The following is a 20,978-nucleotide window of genomic DNA, read 5'->3' as shown; positions in this document are numbered from 1 at the left end:
CGATCGCATGCAATATCATCACTGGTGTGCTTAAATATCGGTAACGGAAAAAATCGCGCGCGCTTAATTGCTCGTAATAACGGATGCGTCAGTGATAGGGTTCTCGCTGTAACCGAAGGGCGATACACAGTTTAATATAGGAATTTTGAAGGGACAGAAAAAAGTCGTCGCTATAACGGAGTTCTCATTATATGCCGTACTCGCTATAGCGGACTTCTACTGTATATTGATTAATGACGATAAATTCTATTCTATTCTTTACATTAACTGAACTTGCCAGCAAGCTAAATTCATCTCTTTACATGTCAAAATGGCTTAAAACATTACAACATTTCAAGATGTCACCGGGTCAATGATGAGTGATAAAAACTAGTAAAAATTAAATTCAATATCCCAAAATTTACTGAACAATCTTTCTGTTAATTTTACAAGGTATCAGATTCAAAGGGTGATACTCACGTTATTGCAGTCCTGTTCATCTGAATTGTCTCCACAGTCATCATCACTATTGCACAACTGTGATGGATGGATACAGAGATTATTATGACACTGGAACTGACCTGGGAGGCAGTGAAAGTCTGGGCAATGTTTCGGTTCATCAGATCCATCACCACAGTCATCCTGTTCAAAGAATTGTACTTGGTTAGCAGAGATGTCGACAAATTTATACTTAAGTTATTTACAAACAGTTTCTTACCAAAAACAACCTGAAGGGTACAGGAACATCATGCAAAATAGTGTAATCCAGTAATAACTTATCTGCCACAAACAAGCAATCCATTTTAAATTAGATTTATTCTTATTATGGTCATACAAACTGCCAGGAAAATATTCAACTAAGATCAAAGTAACAACTTAAATCAAGGTTCAACATAATATCAAAAATTCAAAATGTTGTCTAATGGAGCAGTATTTGGAAACATGCCCATAACGCTGGCTGTATTCCCCCAATGGATAGCAATTCCAATCCTCTACCTCAGGAATGTTGGTGGTGGTGGTGGTGGTGGTGGTGGTGGTGGTGGTGATTATTGTTTTAAGTAAAAATGGGCAACCATCCTCTATTAACACTAATCAGAGCGAAAAAATGGAAGGGATCCAACACTTCAAAAGTTGATGGTATCAGCCAAAAAAAGACAAGGGCCACGAAAGGTGTGAGAATGAAAGACTCCCTTGGCCTCCAATGTTCTAATACAGTCACGGTCAGAAAAGAAGAAGAGTCGACCAAGGGAGGTTGGATAGGATAGATGAAAGTGAGGAGCCTGTCACAAGGGGAAGCCATGCCAGGATTCATCTAAGGGCCGCGTGGTCACCAACCCATGCTCCTAAGTTAAAAGCCCCTGGCACCCCTTTCAGTTGCCTCTTACGACATTAGAACCAAAGTCCTTCCTCTTCTCCTGAGGCCTCAACGGTCTATAATGGAATTTTTTCATAAAACAGTTTATACACTGAAACAATTCGTTATTCATAACAGCACTTGAGAAAAGTACTAACAGGTAATTCTTCTTTTGATACCTTTCCATATTGTTGTTCTCATAGAAGCCATCACTCATTCTTTCCTATTACTCTCATTTCTTAGATATACTAAGTAACACAATATCAGCAATTAGGTTTTTGTTGTTTGTTTGTTTGTTTGTTTGTTTGTTTGTTTGTACTCAAGACCACTTTGGGCATCATTCATTTCCGGTTCTTCTTCTTTCGATCAGCCCAGTATTTCTTCAACCTTTTGGAATGGGCTTCTTTACGCTCTTGCAACCAGGTGTTGCTGGCCCGATTCCTATTCATGCGATCTTGGTTGATCATTTGATCTCGGAATCCTGTAATCTTGTTGATGGTCCTCTAATAATAATGTCCATTACCATATAAACTGCATTCTGTGGTATTTCTTTTCCACCATGTCCTCCTTTATTCCTTTAACCCTTTCGCACTCAGCGCGCCGATCTATCGGCGCGAGAGATTATGGCGAAAACACTCACGGCGCCGATACATCGGCTCTGTCTTTATTACGGATTTTGATCATTTGCGTAGCTGTTAAATCGTAACAGTTGATCATGACGGTACATTAAAGCGTTGAATTTGCGTTTAACTCAACAGATATATCCACCAGCCCTACAAAATATTTTTATTTTCGACAAATGAAATCTGTTGACCGTGAATGTTTATGTTGTGGTTATTTGAAGTTGTTATTGAATGGATCTGTTTTGATTGGCTTATGAATACAACAAGTTGATCTTGCTATGAGTTTTGTTTATAGTTTATTTCATTTCTTTGGTATATCGTGTGTTCGATGCACTTCATAAACTACAATTTTACCCCTTTTCATAACTCCGTTGTTGCACGTGCTTGCGTCATCTTTTTATAGTAATGGCTAGGCCATATTCAAGGCCGAATGAGGCCGATATCCATGAATTTTCAGATGATTTAGACAGTAATAATGACCTTCTTTTGCCGAAAGTGATTCCCGTTATGTGGGAAGTGACACGGTCGTAACTGCTCACCGTGCATCGGACCGCGAGGCCCTGACTTCGATGACCATTACATGTACACTGAATAACTTTGTGCAATGCTTCATGAGTGAATTGCAGCACACACATCATATTGATATCAAATTATTCAGAATTAAATGTTCTTTCATCCACGTCTAAGAGTAAAGAAGGAAGACGCAACAATGTCTAATTTTTCTGTCATTGAAAACAATAATTTATTTTTAAAAATTTATTTTTGAAATTTAATAAATTTTTTGGGCTTAACCAATAACAATACCTTCAAGGTATATTCATTTCTGAAATGCTCATAGTTTCCTGTATTAGTGTGATTAATTTTATTTTAATGTGTGTTAAACTCTTTACGTGTTAAATTTTTGTAATTTGCTTTGGAAAATCACAAAAATTGGTCTGAGTGTCTTCGAACAAACACCTGCATATAGGCTGAGTGCCAAAGGGTTAAGCCAATTAATTTGCGTCTTCCTGCTCTTCATGTCTTATCCATTCACTATTCCTTTTCATATGCCATATTTTGGCATCTTCAGAGGCAAAATCATCATCATAGTTTCCGTTTCCCAGTTGACACTGGGTGGGGGCAAATATGGTTCCTCTCCACCACTCCTAATCCAACACTGTGTTCTAGTCAAAGTTCCATTGTCTTGTACTATTTTTCATGAAGTCCATCCATTGTAATCTCTGTCTTCCTCAACCTCTTTTCACTGTCATCTGCCCTTCCAGAACTTGTTTTAGCATTCTTTCTTCATTTATCTGTTTGATATATCCAAACCATTTCAGTATGGTTTGGTCTAGTTTTTAAATTTACCTTTTCCACTCTTAAATATTTTCATACGTCTTCACTTCTAACTCCACATCATACTCCTCAAGAGCTTCATTACAGTTGTCTGTAGTTACTGTAACTCTTATCTCTCTGTGTGTCACTGTACAGGTTTCTGCTACACATGTCATTACAGGTACACAATTTCTCTTGTACATTGCTTCTACAACCTTCAATATTAGATTCCGTACCTGGTGATAGAAGAGACTCCCAAGTTGTATTCCTCCACCGATTTCCATATCCAGTCTAGCATTTTACATCAGTTCTATTCCCAAGTACTTCAAGTTCCTTGTCTCCAATTTTAATAGTTCCTCTTTCTTCTTTCTTTTCACTACTCATCACCATTGCCTTGCTCTTCTCCATGCTGATCTTCAATCCCCATTGTTCAACCTTTCCATTCACTACATTCAGAATTTTGCACCTTCCTCTTATACTTTCATAATGCTTGTTGTTTAAAGGGGCCTAACATACAACTCATCAGGCCCTCTTATACTTTCCCAAGATCACATGATGATTGGCCATCATCATTTCATTCTTGCGGTCTTCATGATGTCATTCATAAGTTATTACCTGTAGAGGTAATAACCAGGGACCAAATTTTGATGCCCAGTCATATTTTAAGTGCATCATACACATTTCTAATCACCCACTTATTAAGTTTTGTCATTTTTTGCCATTATTTACTTTTAAGTTGTTTTTTTTTTTCTTTTTTCAATTTTTCCTCATTATTTTATCATTTTTAGCAATTTGTTATAATATCTTGTTTTCAAGTTATTTTTAATTATTGTACATTATAATTTAGTTTTTTATGCATTTACATAGGATAATCAACATATCTGAGTATAGTCTGAGATTTCAATAAAAGAGAATACTCAAACAAAGGGTTATTACTCACTTTGAAAACTTTGAAAACTGATTTTTTGCATGAGTGACGCACAATCAATTGTGCTTACTAGTGCAAGCTGTTGAACAAGGTGAGGGATGCGTATCGCCGCAAAAGATCAGACCAACCGATTCGACAGGTGATCCTCCTCCATGACAATGCCAGGCCCCATACTGTAGCTCTAACAGTCTCCAAACTGCAGGAAATGCACTGGACTGAACTTCTTCATCCTCCTTACAGCCTATCGCCCTGCAATTTCCATTTGTTTGTACCGCTTAAAGAAACTCCACGACAGCAATGATTTCAAGATGATGAGGACGTGGAGGAATTTGTGCGCAAATGGCTGCTGACACAACCAGCTTCATTCTACGATGCTGCGATAAAAATACCTTCCTTCTCACTGGGAGAAATGTATTTCTAAAGCAGGAAATTATATGGAAAAAACTAATAGCCTTTTGTTTTTCAATAAATGTTTTTTTTTTTAAATCCTGTTTATATCTGATTTGTCCTCATATGTGAAGTAAAAGGGGCAGCAAATATAAGATTTTCCATTCAGATACATGGGGATCGCGATAAACATGTGGTATCCAGAATATCAGTGGGTTGCAGTGATTGTACAATATCCCAATGAAAACCTACAACCTGTTTTCTAGTCAGTGATCGGGTCAGGGATGGAATGAATGAAGCCCCCATCTTGCGGCGAAGACAGGAATTGTGCCGGCGGCAAAGCCTGTCGCACTCCTCTGGGGCAATGATTAATGACTGACAGATGAAATGAAATGATAGTGGAGAGTGTTGCTGGAATAAAAGATGACAGGGAAAACTGGAGTACCCAGAGAAAAACCTGTCCTGCCTCTGCTTTGTCCAGCACAAATCTCACATGGAGTGACCGGGATTTGAACCACAGAACCCAGCGGTGAGAGGCCAATGCACTGCCACTTGAGCCACAGAGGCTACTGTACAATATCCTAATAATGACCACATATATACTGTATGCTGCTTGTAATAACCGCATTTTTAAAAAGGACTGAAATATTAATCTTTCTTTCTTCTTATTATTATTTGATAATAATTGTATTCACTGCATTTGAGTTAAAGGTAATGTAGACAGTACACATATTTACTATTTTAGGAAAATGCATATTTTCCTTTATATATTTATTTATATTTTTAAGTCATTTTCTCATTCTAAGTCATATTTTGAGGAATTTTAGGTCATTTTATAGGTTATTTTTGGTCTTTATTCAGCCAGCAAAATCCAGGCCCTGGTAATAACACACTTCCTTGTGCAGTACATTATATTCTCCACTATGTTCTCATCCAAACAGATGGGTCAAAGGAGAAAATAAACCTTTGTGGATGGTGGTAATTAATGGCTGTTAATGAGCGGTTAAAAAAAAAAAAAAAAAAAAAGATGCAAGCAAAATTTTGGAAAATTTAATTAAAACCATGAAAATATAACCAAATTAACCACATACCTTAAGAGTGGAAACCCAATTTTGAAGTGGTATGAAGGCAAAATAAATATCATCCCATAATATTTTCACTGGAAGAACGGCACAAAGGACACTCCATGATATGATCTGGCAATGGTTGACTGTAAGTACACATTAGTCCTCTGTATTGTACCGGGAACACCGCTACGACAGAAGTCCGAAGTATGTTTGTTGAACTTCGCACAAGGTGGAAGGTAGGCAGCCCGCCGAACGCAGTGACGTACCCAGCGAGTGACGTGGCCGCCGTAAGCCAGCTATCCGCTACCATATATGGTAATGATCCAGCTCGTCCTCAAAAGTACATTTTTGAGCTAATTCATCGCTATTTTGACACTGCCAACTTGAAAGCCTTTACAATGGACATCATATCTTAAGATTTCAAGAAAATCCGCCGAGTATTATAGAAGTTATAAGGGTAGATAGTACCCGAGTTCTAGACACTTCCATGCGAACGTGTATAAAAGGAGGCCCACCCGACCTACGAATTCAGTGTCTGTCACTCCGCCGTCTCTGTGACACGGGTGACAAGAGAAGTCTTGTGCGTGTCGAACTTCTAGTCGACAGTCTGCGAAATCCAAGTTCGGTATTTTCTAAGTGTTGTATCAAGACTTTGTCATATTCTTGAAGTGCCTGAATGGGACTTTACTTTTGAGAGCATCGTATTGGAACTTAGTCATATTGACACATTGGGACTTTGTTTTTTTTTCGTGTGTCGTGATTGGACTTTGATATTTTCTTAAAGTGCCATATAAGAACTTTGTTTTTTTCTGAAGCGTCTCATTGGAACTTAGTTATTTTCACCAAGTGTCGCGATAAGACTTTATTATTTTCTTAAGGTGACGTACTGGAACATTGTCATCGGAACTTTATTTTCTTCGAGTGTCGTGTTGGGACTTTAACATTTTGGCACATTGGAACTTTGTTATCTCTACACATTGGAACTTTTTTTTTTTTTTTTTTGAAGTGCCACCCACATAAGGACTTACTTATTCGACGACGATTGAATTTTCACGTGTGTTGTGTATCGCATTGAACTTACGTTTCGAACTTATTCGAACTTATATTTTTGAATCAATTTCTGGAACATTGAACTTAGGGGACATTCAACATTACGTTTAATTGTGAAATATGCAATGCTTTCCAAGTGCTGCACAGGGACTTATGTTTTGATTCTTAAAGACTGTGACAATTCGGAATACGCATATTGCATTTCCCGAAAGCCTAGAACTTTCCAGTATTTTGAGTGATCCGTAATTTATGAAGTCAGACTTTTTCTTTCGAATATTATTTTCTTTAATGGCTATTCACTTCGCTTATTAATGCAACAGGACAGTTTCCGAGTGCTACTTATTCAGTTCATTGCCAATATGTTTTAAATCTTCAGAACTATGCATTTAGGACTGCAGTGACAGTAATCCTCTAGAACATTCTGACTTACAGTGGGCTTGCATTATGAACTTGCATTTCTACCAGTACTTGTTCTTCGAGTGATTATTCCAGAACGTTTTGATTTAATATCTAGAGTGCAATAACCATAATTAAAGGGTCATATCTGTTCAGACAGTGCCCTGAATGTGTGGAGTGCCGTGCAGGAAATTCAGGTGTGAATTACGTCTCGAATCGAACCCCGGAACTTGTGCCAATCTTCGAGACATTCCAGAATGTCGGGACATTCCAGAACGTCGAGACTTCCAGAACGTTGAGACATTTCCAGAACCTCCAGACATTCCAGAACTCCTCATCCGAGCAGGTGTGGTCCCTGCCCAGTCGATGTCCAGCACCATCCCAGGACTTGGAGGTACCAACCAGCCACGACACTTCCACGCTGCTGTACGAAGGTGATACGAACTTGCTTTTGATGATCAATAAACTCAATTTATCATAATAATCTCTCCAGCTCCAATGATAAAGCCACTCCCTAGATTAAGAATCCTGCTCGTTCATTTAATATCAAGCGCCTTAAAGATATGAACACATTTTTACGGGTACAGTATGTCTACCTGTTAACCTCATTTTCTGATACAGTGTCGCGGATGAGGCAAGATGAATTTATATGGCACGTTTGAATGGCCAGATGCTCTTCCCGACATCAACCTCAGTTGAGGAGCTAATGAAAATGAAATGAATAATTGAACCAGTAAGAGCAAGAAGTGAATAATTCAACTTGGCCCTACTTTCGAAAACAAAACCTTCATAGCAACCAAACTAAAAGTTGGATGAAGAAACTTAAATTACAAACTTATTCATTATAACCACAATAGCAATATTCCACACTAGTGGTTTGTTTTTCAAATCTTTATTTCAGCTCTGATATGTTTTCCAAGTTGGTAGAATCTTTCCCTTCTTGGTCTCAACTGAGTAAAATAGTAAGGTTAATACACAAACAATTTTTTCACTGTTAACACATTGACGACGAGCCCCAGAGATCTCCGTAGTACTGCGGCCAACCGTTGTTGACGGGCCCCGGAGATCTCCGTTTTTATGCATGGGCATAATTTATAGCTTGTTGTGCTATTTGTTGGCTATAATTTTAACTACTTTCAATAATGTCATCAAGTAGAGGGATCGAAGATTTTAGTGTCGATGTAATTTTTTAATTGTACAGTCTTTGTAGGCATGGAAACTTCATATGTACTTGGGTGTTCTTACACACCGAGAATCACTGGCAACGTGCCCTATGAGATGACAAAGTATTTCAACATTTATATGCAGATTCATTGTCTGATGTGCCACATGGGTGATGAGCCCTGGAAATTCTTGTCGTTTCTCAGCTGGCGATAGGTGACAGCTGACAGTAGGTGCCGGGCTACGAGAATACTGGCTTTTATGAACCACGTATTTCCTTGATTATTGATGAAATTGTGGGCGAGATTAGGAGTTCCAAATAGTGTAGTCATGGAATATAAATTATCGCTGCATTTCTCTTCCTTTAAACCTTCATGTATTTAACAAAATAATGTTGGATATGTAGAGCTATTCCCTGGAGCTCTGGTGCAGATGTCTATATGGCGTGGCGTATTTAGTTGCCAATGGCTACCAATAATATTTTAATTAATTAGGTACAGACCGGTTATAATAGGTACAGAGTGACAGTGAATTACATATTTCTAGTGATTAATGGTGAACACTAAACGGGAAGTAACTGTAAAGGGAAGTCCTTGTATACTTGAATACAATAAGTACATGAAAGGCACAAAGAGGGCATTCATACTACACAGTGCTTAGAAAGACTAGTAAACAGAGCCATACCGTACAGACTACTAAGCAACGTAGGGAGTACATGTTTCAAGTTTGAGATCGATATCTTGAATAATTTTCAAGTTACAGTAGTTTGAGTGCAGCAGTGTAATTTCTTTCTTGGAGGCTTGAACTACCCGGTCTACATGGGGTAGTAGCCTCTGTTTGGGGCCCATCGTCAATGTGTTAATTACACGACTTTGTTGCCCTAAAACACTAAAAATGGATTAAATAAGTCATAGACACATATATAAATTTCAGAAAAGGCATAATTTCTTCACCTTTTAGTCTTTGCAGAGTCCTTACTCACTGTCATCGTCTTCAGTCTGACAAGTGGTAGCTGTAGGCCATTGTAAAATATTGTTATAAAACTCTTTGTATATATCAGGCATATAATGTATTATTTTTGCTTCAAGTTTCTTCATTTCAATGGGAAGCTTTCCATTATATACTTTTCCAATAGGCAGGTTAGCTTAACCTCCTTCGTACAGCTTGAAAACTTCACTGCTTATACTATCTATAAACGTATAAGCAGTAACATATCCTCTTTTTGCTGCTGTGAAAGTGTACTTGTTTTGAAAGTTTGTTTATTACCAACATTAACACAAGTCTTTTTAAACAATTGCGGCCGTCAGTCTTTTAAAGTTCAAAATATCTTTATTTACTACTGTATTAACGATGAATGAAGGCTGCTTTGTTTTAGCAGTGCTAACCATGCTGTCGTATTGATCAGGGGAACAAACCCTGCCATGGCGATGAATCACTTCGAATTTCCTGTCACAGGGTAAAAAAGTATGACCTTTAATAGGAAGAAGTACATGCACCTCATTAAATTGCTTAATAATAGTCAGAAACATTTAAAAAAAACCTCACCAATGTGTGATTTCGGTTTTGCTCAGTGCACGAGTCAATGAACACATAATGAGTTTTTACTTTAGGGTCAATGCTGTTCTTAATATAGTCACACAACATAGAACACACCTTGTTTGCACCTTTCTTTGCCACACCCTCATGATGTGTACATTGTAGCTTTTTTGTTTCCTAATCTATGAACACATAATGCCATAATTTTCTACGATAACACACGTCTTGTACAGACATGCAAGGGAAAGGAACATTTTGCATGAAGTCACAGTGAATTCCCTCCTATCACTGCATAGATCAGTGACATATTACATTTTTTTTTGTAAAATTTATATGCTCTCCTTTTGTGTACCATTAGTTCTGCTATGGCAATTCGCTTTGCATTGTCATTCGAAGTTGAGGATTTTATCTTTATATGAAAATCTTCACATGTTGAACACACGTTTACTTCAGGCCTTCCGAATCAGTATCCATAATTTTCCTTATAGTAGGTTAAAAAATATTCATATTTCATAACATTTTTGAGTTCTGGGTGTTTGTCAAGAAACATTTCATGCATCTGCTTGCATGTCAGGCCCGCTTCTAGGTATGTGAATGGTGTAGAAGAATAATGAGATATTTCTGGGGGGGGGGGGGGGGGGGGATAAGATTCAATGTGTTCATTCACCTTGAATAAAATGTCTTGCAGAATTTTCTGTTGACTACAATGTCTTCCCCTCATGTCAATAGGTTGATCACCCTTTGCTAAAATAGTCGTTAACTGATAAACCACCTTATTAGAAACTGCATGTAAGCTCATAAAAGCCTTACAGCAAACTTCTACTCTATTGGTATCCCTCACAGAGTAATATTTAAACGATAATGTGAACTGTTTTGAATCTGGACCTTTAGACCGATGCCTTTCAACATTATGACACTCAATTAAACCTATTAGAAATGTGTCCTGTTTGCTTTTGGTGCCTGACACTTTAAACAGTATTGATTATCATTCCTTTCTGCTCCTAAGTAAACTCTACACTTTTTTCTACAATCACAATCAGGCCCAGTTTCTTTTTTCTCTACTAACCTTCCAGATGTTGTCACAAACTCCTGTCCCTTAAGTCTTGCTGTTTCATCATTTCCTCAATATTTCCAGGACCTCTTCTCTTCTTGGTAGGGCTCTCTTCAGATTCTGATTGTTTGAAACATTGGTAATAAAGTAATATGCTCTAAATAATCTGGTAACATATCACAAACAGATTAACTTCCTGCACATACACACAGTTTCACATAACTTCAAAGCAGAACAGACCTTAACTGTAGTGTGCGCATCACCACAGAGCACTCTGTTGGCTGGAAAGTCGAGATATTTACTGGGTTATTGGTGCATAATGGTTGGTGGAATGTTCTTTTTTAGCTCAAGAGATGTGTTTTAAAACAAAGAACAACATGGCTATTTCACCTCATTTTGTCAAAAAAGTGGAATCTTTCCCTTCTTGGCTTCAACGATTCAATTGCGAGTGAAACTGGGTAAGTTCTTTTTTGCTATTTGCTTTATGTTGCACTGACACAGATATGTCTTATGGCGACGATGGGATGGGAAAGGCCTAGGAAGTGGAAGGAAGCGGCCGTGGCCTTAATTAAGGTACAGCCCCGGCATTTGCCTGGTGTGAAAATGGGAAACCACAGAAAACCATCTTCAGGGCTGCCAACAGTGGGGCTCGAACCCATGATCTCCCGATTACTGGATACTGGCCGCACTTAAGCGACTGCAGCTATCGAGCTCGGTAACTGGGTAAGTAGGTGAAAGGAAACAGCTGTGGCATATAAACATGAACTGACCCAGCATTTGCCTGGAAGTGAAAATGGGAAATCACAGAAAACTATTGTCAGGACAGGCAACGGCAGGGATCAAACTCATACGTCTCCTGAATGCAGAGCTTAGCTCCATAGCCATAGTGCACCTACACTGCTCGGGACACTTTAGTCCACTATTATGAAATATATGTACCAAAAGCTACTTTCAATGATGTTCTGGTTTCATTTTATGGCTTTGTTCATCAAAAAGTAGAAAAATTAAAGAAAAGTCACAGCAGTTGAACCCATGTTCCACACAAATAACATAAATAATAAATATGCTACAGGGTGGGTTTATCAAAGTTTGATGGCAACACTGACCTTTGATCAATATTACGAACAAGAATAAGAGTAGTAGTTCCAGGACTGTTATTACAGTACTTATGCCCCATTCACTCCATCGCTGCTAGTATCACCTGTGCAGCTGTTACTCTCAGGTGAGATGGAGAAAGAATTTTCGTCTTCAGGGTCACAAACACTAAAATCTGATACTTCTTTGTCTGTATAATCCAATATTGGCACTATATCAGCATCATTAATATGTTCTTGAGACGCCATTTCACCCCAGAACCATGAAAATACGTAATAAATATGCGCACAAAAACAATGTATCACATAACGTGTGTATTATTCAATTCCCACTAACAGTAGAAAAACTTTGAAAGATATTGATGGGATTTCCCTCATCAGTAGAGTTGAAGGAACTGCTTCTGCAATCTATGGGCATATTTATGTACTTCCTTGTCTAGCAAAGCCGCAAAATTCAAACAGAACACATATACGTGTTTCCACCCTAAGAGAAAGTAAAGTAAGGCATGTATGTACGTTTCTGTCTGTGAAGAATTAAGGAAAGCTTCTAAGACAACCTGCTCCAGTCTTTTAAGCTGGCTTCAGATTGAACATTTAGGTTCATGACAATGCTAAGAACTAAACCCGGTCTTATTGAAAGGGAAAGTGAACCTTAACTAATTGAAAGGGAAACCTAGATCACTCAGTGGACACCAAAAACTTTAATACAGTAGAGGTAAGCAAGACAAAATATTGCTATGGCTTGTTTCATGGATTATGTCTATAATTTTATATTCAATGCATTTTTATTTATTGAAAGAAAAGGCAGCAGGATATTTGTTTACTTTGAAGAGCAAGAGCAGTTCCTCACTTTGCCAGCACGTTAGCTATTTCATTCCCCTGAACTCCTGCATGCAAAGCAATCCACTGAGAAGCTACAGTCTTCTCTTGCTCTTTGAGTAGATATACCACCTTCTATACTTCTTTTAGCATTCATATTATAGATTGTTTGATGTGACTATTGATTGTAGAGCTATAGATACAACTTTAATTTCTATACCAAAACTGGTTCTGATTCCTACTGCCAAAATTTATCCTCAAACAGCTTTTCTCTATTGAGGTTGTAGAAAAGAACTGATAGTGGCATAAACATTTTTCTCATTTAAAAGTAACAGCAAATTCTACAACGATCTATACTTCACTCTATGGGACCATTTCTGACAGGTATGGAGAGCTTATTTGCAAGCAGGTAGCCAAAACTATAGAGCAGTGGGGGGGGGAAGTTATTTTTCAAAATATAAAATAGTAGGCTCTATTCATCAGCATAAATATCTGACAGTCCAATTACTTGGAACTCTGAAGTATACAACAATATGAGTAAACAAAATAACTAAGGCACACAAGCAGTGAATAGCGCAGAACAAGCCACTACTAGTCCCACGACAGTAATTAAATATAAGGTTTTCAGAGATTCAGAGGTGCCAGAATAGTGTCTTTTGAGACATGTGCTGTGAGAGCTTATATATTTGGCCTACTTCAAGTAAATTCTAGATCATTTAAAACAATGTATTAAATTTAATCATATGAATTTGTGGGACACCCTGTATTACATGTACAAACTTTTCTGGGACTTTTAAAAGACATAAGCTTTGAGAAGTTTCCAAGGACAAGACAACAAGCATCACATTAAAAATGTTAATTTGATCGGTTTATATAAACTGAAAGGTAACTCCTGTGCAGTCATTAGTCATTCATTTTGCTGTGTCCCGTTGCACACCCAGTGCTGGCTACCTTCGGAAAGCATGTTGCAGGGTAGATTCATTCTGTCTTTGGGACTATGTAGAGCGGACGTGTTTTCCGGGAGCTTTGTGCTCCATGGGAAGCTTTGGTTTTCTTGGGGTAAGCAATCTTAAATTTCCTAATAAATTTCCTAATGTAACTTAATTTAACTTCATTTTATATCTTAATTTGTCACAGGAGTTTACCTGTAGATCTTTCTATCAGGAATCGATTGTAATTTATGATAGTATACAGAGGCTTTACGTCCATTGTTTTTTGCACGATGCAAGCTTTTCTAACAGTTTCTGTACCTTAAAACAAAATTTCTCACTAAGCTTGACCTCAGTAAATATGTTTTATTTTAAATTGCTTTTGTATGACCTGTAGTTTATTATTTTGACGTAGGTGGTCACTTCACGTTATCAACTTTTAATTTTCTTTGAATATCGAGCCACTCTGCACAGTTGACCCATTTACTTTCTCATCTAAATGGGAAACCACGGAAAACCATCTTCAGGGCTGCTGACAGTGGGGTTCGAACACACTATCTCCCAAATACTGGATACTGGCCGCACTTAAGCATTCAAGACTAGTACTGGCAAGATTGTTGTAGGACTGAGACTTAATTACACCAGGGTTACGTGTTTATATCATGTTTATACTAGTGTTCCCTAGTTCCTTTTCCTTTGTGCTTTTTAAAAATTATAAATAGGTATTAACTAAATTATTCTTTGATCGGAGTTTCAGCCACAAAAGTCCTTTGATCCACAACCTCGTAAGGCTCCTGCTGCCAACACATCCTGCCTTTAGCTGCCGTGTATTTACCTTGTTTAAGTTTGATATTACAATGGATTTAACATTTTAAAATTTATCTCATTTTTCAAATTCCATCCTCTTAATTGTTATGTTAAATGCCGAATTACCGCTACATCTTGTACAAGTTCTTTTATGAGCTGGTATATCTATCAATACATGGAAGGCATATCTGAGCACGTTCAAATACCACTGGATTGAATTGGAATTGAACCTACCAATATGGACTCAGAAGGAAAGTGCACTAATGTCTGAATCGCTCAGCCTGATCCACAGAAATGTGTTCTAAAATATAAAGGATTATTGACAAGAACATTTAAAAGTAACTTGTGATATTTCCATCCGACATATCTTTAAAAGTTACGAATTGAAGAACATTCTCACCTGCGTATCACATTTCCACCAGAAAGGAATACATTTATATGTTGATTCACACACAAACTGAGCTGAAGAGCAATTGGCAATGCATGTAACACCATCAGCAGCGAGAACATAGTTCTCTGGACAAGCACAGCGGTGTTTTCCATCTGGAGCTAATAGGCACAGCGTAGAACAGCCACCATTGTTCTCACAAGGATTATGGGTCACTAAAATACAAGCCAATCAAAAGTGAACTTAAAACATAGCAAATAAGCCAGATATACTGCTACTGTAACATCAATATTTTCTTGATAGTAATACAGAATGTTTTTGTTAAATACGATAATAGTAGACTTCGTATATTGATGAAATAACAAGAATGCACAGTAAATATGTATTCAAATCAAATGTATTCATTAAATCTCAAGTGAGCAGTCTCAAACAATAAAATTCATCAGGCTGGTACGTTAGGTTATGGCAAACCTTAACAATATGATTAAAATTAATTATGTTTTGCTTAAGATAGTTCATGGAGAGAACATTGAAAGAGTTATTTCAGCGATATATTTTCAGGTAAAAATTCCACCTTTACAATACACTTATTTTTATTCTTTTCAGAATAACATTATTTTTGAAAAATGGAACATTTCATCCCATTGAGACATCTAAGACAAACTATTTAAAAAAATATAACAAGGATAAATTCACACATTGAAAAAGCACTGGGTAGTTCGTGATATGTTTTGTCCAATGCTGATTAAAAACATAACTGTTGTCAATTTGCATGAAATTGGTATAGGGAAATGTATAGAATTGATTATAAAAGTCATTTATACAACTTCCTTGAAAGAAATTATGGCCTACAAATAAGCTGGTAAGGTTGGACTGTAGAATTAGTAGAACTGAGTATAGTTTCATACTTGAGTTTTAAATCTTAATAATGTTATTGGCCTTACGTCCCACTATGTACTTTTCTTAAAGTTTTCGGAGATGCCAAGGTGCCAGAATTTAGTCCTGCAGGAGTTCTTTTACGTGTCAGTAAATCTACTGACAGGAGGCTGATGTAACTGAGCACCTTCAAATACCACTGGACTGAGCCAGGATTGAACCTGCCAAGCTGGGATCAGAAAGCTGTTTTAAGTCTTGAGAGAGTTCAAGTTCCTTTAGCTGATTCAATTCTAAATCTTGGAATGGGAGGAACTTTTATTGAAAATACAGAGACTGGGCGTGGGCTTGTCTTCACAAAATTATAAGAGAAGAAATCTGAAAAGAAGAAACAATAACTGAGGAGTAAGGTAGACTGATCTAATCCATGTTAAATGAAAGTACATTTGAGTACTTATGTCTGCGCTGGTCTAGTACTATTGCAGACAGGTTGAGCTCTCTTGAACTGAACTGACTGTGGGCTGCTCGCAGGCCTGTGGCGGTAAATGTAGGGGAAGGTATGAGGAGGTTAGTAAGCGAAGAGTGGGAATGGGTTGTTCTAGCATTATGAGGACCTGCAAAGGATTTTTTAAATAATGTTAATAGTAGTATGTTAGTATTTTCAGATAGTACTGTAATGGTTATAGTGTCCGCCATGCCAACCTGCTACGGGCCCGCCTCGTCACCGTATTCGGCCCACCCCCTTACTTCAGCCACGCCAATCACATGCAGCACTTTAGTGCTAGGCCAGCCACTCTCACCTCCGCCCACGGTCCCGCAGCAGACAACTACAGAAACGACTGGAAGATTAATCTGGAGTCTTCTATCTCGCGAGGTTCCTGGATACATCTAGCATACGGACTGTTCTGGAAGGCCCAGAGCAGGTATATAAGGAGAGGAGTAACTTTGAGTCAGTCAGTCAGTGAGAGATGGAATTAGTGAGGAAGAGTGAATGAGAACGAGATTGAGTTCGCTGAAGCGCAGTCAGTGATGGCCTGGGAGAGTGCAGCCTGATGGAGTGTCTGCCTGTTGGAGCCAAGGACTCGTTCCTGTTCACCTGACGTCGTGTGTGTGCGAGTCCCTTGTGGCCGGCTGCTAGAGAAGAACCTTGGGTGTTCTGAAGCGGCGAAGAAGGGTACACTGGGTGATGACGTGTGTAGACTGCGAACAGGGTTCGACGGATTGAGTGAACAGCAGATACTATCCCGACCTGCGAGACTGACGAGTAGGCTGTGGACCGTGACAGTGCTAGCGAGTGTGACTGAGTGGCTGAGTGAGTGTAGTGTACATAATTGGTGTGTGTGTGTGTGTGTGTGTGTGTGTGTGTGTGTGTGTGTGCGCGCGCGCGCGCGTGCGCGTGCGTGTGTCATTGTAGATGGGACATGAGAAACTAAGAGAGAGAGCGCGAACCGTATAAGTGTGTAACCGTGTACTTGTATAAGTTGTGGCTCTGCTATCGTCTGTGCGTGTGTAAATCTGTAATTGTAGTGCTTAGTTAATAAATCTTATAAATAGGTTGCTACCAGGTTCTGTACTCATTTATTTACTTATTTACCCCGCCAACACGTTACAGTACTTTTGTTGATTAATTGGAGAACAGAAAAATCTTGGTTAATAGAAGAAAATGAGTGGTTAAAGTTGGACATATCAGTGCATATCGCAGAGAACTTGTTATATTTATTGGCACCGACGTGTTCAATATAACAGATTTGGAAGCTGTGGTTTGTTTGACCTACATAACTAGCCTGACATCGATTATATTTTAGTCTGTAAACTCCAGATGTTGAGAATTTATTGGAAGTATTATTCACTTTATGATGATTGTAAGAAAAGGTTGGCATTATCGTTGATTGTTCTGATTGCTATATTAATATTCTATTAATACATTCGTAATTTTGTAGATGTTTTTGTTACTGAATGTGAATAATGCGTAGCTTCCTTTTTTCTTAACTGGTTCTCTGAGCAGAGTAGAAGTTTATTTATTTTTAATCTAATTAATGACCTCATCAATCAAATCTCTCTTAAAACTGCTCTTCCTTGCTATGAGATGAATAGTGTTTAATTTTTTTTTAAGACTCTCATCCAATGAAGAGATGTTAAAAGCTCTATAAATTGAACTGGAAAAGGAGGGTTTTTTTTTTTTTAGGCCTCAGGATGTACCGATTATTATTTTATTGGACTGACTGCCAGTGTAGGTTTCCTAAAACTTCCATATGATAGTTATATAAATTCTGACAAACTAAGTCCAAAGAATTTAATGAATTATTTCTTTCAGATTCAAGTGTAAACTTAACCCGTCAATGTATTTTGTTCAAATGTTCCAATACCCTGTCACTATTGGTGGTACTATCATCAATTATGGTGAAAATGTAATCTACAAAACACATCCAAAAGAACATTCCTTTAACATTATTAAAAATTTTCATCCTTTCCAAATAATCTATATAGAACTCTGCTATTATCCCTGAGGTTGGGGTGCCCATCGGAAGGCCTTCCATTGGAGGACCCACTGAAAGTAAAATAGTTATTAGATAATACAAATTCTAGGATGACTATAAAATTGCCTATTTCTTGTTTACTTAGTTTGCAGTTCTTGTAGAGGTTTTTTTCAATCAAGAGTGCATGTGGTCGATTTGGTCTCACAATTAATGTTCAAAAGCCTAAGGTCCTAGCACAACCTTCACCAGGCACAATCCTTCCACAATTCAACATCTCCATCTCAGATACATCACTGAAGCAGGTAGACCACTTCTCATACCTGGGTAATACCTTATCTGTGCGCTTTAACAATGAAGAGGATGTGGAGAAGAGAATTGGTGCTGCCGATGGAGCATTTGGGCGACTATCGCACCGGGTCTTCATGAACAAAGATCTTTTTTTTTTTTTTGCTACTTGCTTTACGTCGCACCGACACAGATAGGTCTTATGGTGACGATGGGACAGGAAAGGGCTAGGAGTGGGAAGGAAGCGGCTGTGGCCTTAATTAAGGTACAGTCCCAGCATTTGCCTGGTGTGAAAATGGGAAACCACAGAAAACCATTTTCAGGGCTGCCGACAGTGGGGTTCGAACCAACAAAGATCTGACCGTGTACATGAAGCTTATGGTGTACCAGGCTGTTGTCATCTCAATATTACTGTATGGCTGTAAAAATTGGACCCTATACCGATGTGACCTTAAAAAGCTTGAGCGCTTCCACCAACATGACCACATGACCAACCTAGATGTTCTTGAGAAAGAGCATGCTAATAGTAGAGAGGCATCCATATTGGTCTTCAGCTTAGGTGGATGGGACATGTCCGCCCGATGGATGATACGAGACTTCCACATTAGATTCTGTTTGGTGGATTATTATCTTTGTGCATAATAACTGTTGCGTTGTCTTTGTTGACTTTAATTACAATCAGATCATATATCTTTTACTTTTGTCGTAAAACTCCAAACGATTTTTTTAGGAATCTGTGAGATTGCCGTTTTGCATTTGTTAATTAATTTAGAGAGGTTTTTCCTAATCTGAAACCTGGCCTCATCATGAACTTCAAATGGAATCATTAGGATAGCACATTCTGCTTCTGATTACTCCTTTTAAATTTGATGAACTAGGCCAATTAAATTTAGGACCTTTCTCCAAAACATTAATTTCTGTGTTACTTAATTGTATGTCTGAAAGCTTTATTACAGGTGAATAGAATTTAATTGGCTCTGTTTGAGTTCCAGAATGATGTATATCTCTCAAAAAAGATGCTTTGTTAAGATTTTTGTTGCGAATGAGTGTATCTGTCTCTTTGTCCAATGTGATCTGTTTTGTGGAAAGTATACTGGAGATATTTTCATTGACAAACCTCTGAAAAGAGCCCCATTCAAATGGGAACAGCGCAGACAAAGCACTCAAATATGCCTCATATAATTTTGTATTCAGCAATGACTTTTCTTAAAAAACATTTGAGGCTTTACGACAAAAAAGATAACGATCTTCTTCTTCCTCCTCCTCCTAGTGTTTATCCATTGCTGCAGGGTCCGCTGTTCTTATCTTGGCTCACCATTTGCACAGTCTTGGACATCATGTGGTCGTAGGTCCAGTGTCGTTATATCACCATTCACTGTGTCATGCCAGTGCTGCTTAGGACGTCCACATGGTTGTAGCCCATTAATTTCAATGGTGTGGGTGATATTGGCAACTGTTCCAGGTGCAGAATGCACGACATGACCATACCATTGGAGAAGTTTTACCCGTGCCTTCTCAGAGATGGGTGCAATGCCCATTTGCTGGGCAATGATAAAACGGTGTCATTTTTGACATGATGCAAGAGTGTGATGCCAATCGACCAACACAGTATATACGCATTTCCATGGTGTGTAATTGGCGTTCTGTAGCTTGACCCAAGTGTGATAAACTGATATAACTTGAAAACAATATTCTCTCACCTATGGGTAAATAATACAAGTATCAAGCTCAAATTATTATTATTATTATTATTATTATTATTATTATTATTATTATTATTATTATTATTATTATTATTATTATTATGACTTTTGATGTACATCCACTTATTCGCATCATTATTAGATTACAATCGCATTATTTGTGAGGTTAAGTCATGAAACATTTGTTGTATATATTTATACGACTTTAGTTAATATAAGAACCTGTACATAATTTATTATTACCTGTACATATAATTTGTAATCCACTACAGAATAGTGAAACACACTGTAACATCCAGCAGAATGGTAGTCGGTGACGAGAACTCTGTAGAATATTCTGTACATTATATCTAGGCCTTAAGCACTCTGGAATTTACGAGAAAATGTATATTTCAAAAAGCCTGGCCAGGCATGTATATAAGGAGGTGATCTTGATGGTAGAGACGAGTTACTGTTTAGTAGGAATTATGGTTTAGTAGAAGGTTATACTTGTGACCACGTATTATGACATGCTTGTAAGCAGGCAATTATTTTAAGGTTGCGATCTCTGTGTGGCTTAGTGATAGGCATTTGTTAAAGATGGCGTTTTGTTGATGTGTTTATTTTGTTTGTGACAGCAGTTGGTTATGTGTATGTTTAAGTGAAGTTAGGTGAAATAAACAAGTGTACCAACTGACAGCATTTTGTGTGCGTCTTTGTGGATACATCAAAGTTTGTCAGCTGGTCGACATAAAATACCGTATAAAGCAACAGGACG

General features: G+C 37.9%; 1 protein-coding gene across 1 annotated transcript in view; it reads right to left on the bottom strand.

Annotated features, from left to right (window-relative positions):
- LRP1 (LDL receptor protein 1) overlaps window positions 1-20,978 on the bottom strand; it is a 744,558-nt gene that overhangs the window by 256,582 nt on the left and 466,998 nt on the right. The window contains exons 54-55 of the mRNA XM_068228249.1: window positions 14,896-15,098; window positions 460-621 (exon numbers count right to left, since the gene is read on the bottom strand). Of these exons, the coding sequence (XP_068084350.1) occupies window positions 460-621; window positions 14,896-15,098 (365 nt within the window). The remainder of the gene's footprint in view (window positions 1-459; window positions 622-14,895; window positions 15,099-20,978) is intronic.

The sequence above is a fragment of the Anabrus simplex genome, chromosome 6 (assembly GCF_040414725.1).
Source record: "Anabrus simplex isolate iqAnaSimp1 chromosome 6, ASM4041472v1, whole genome shotgun sequence".
Lineage (NCBI taxonomy): Eukaryota > Metazoa > Arthropoda > Insecta > Orthoptera > Tettigoniidae > Anabrus > Anabrus simplex.
The sequence above is the reverse complement of the archived record's forward strand: the minus strand, read 5'-3'. Positions and strand labels throughout refer to the sequence as shown.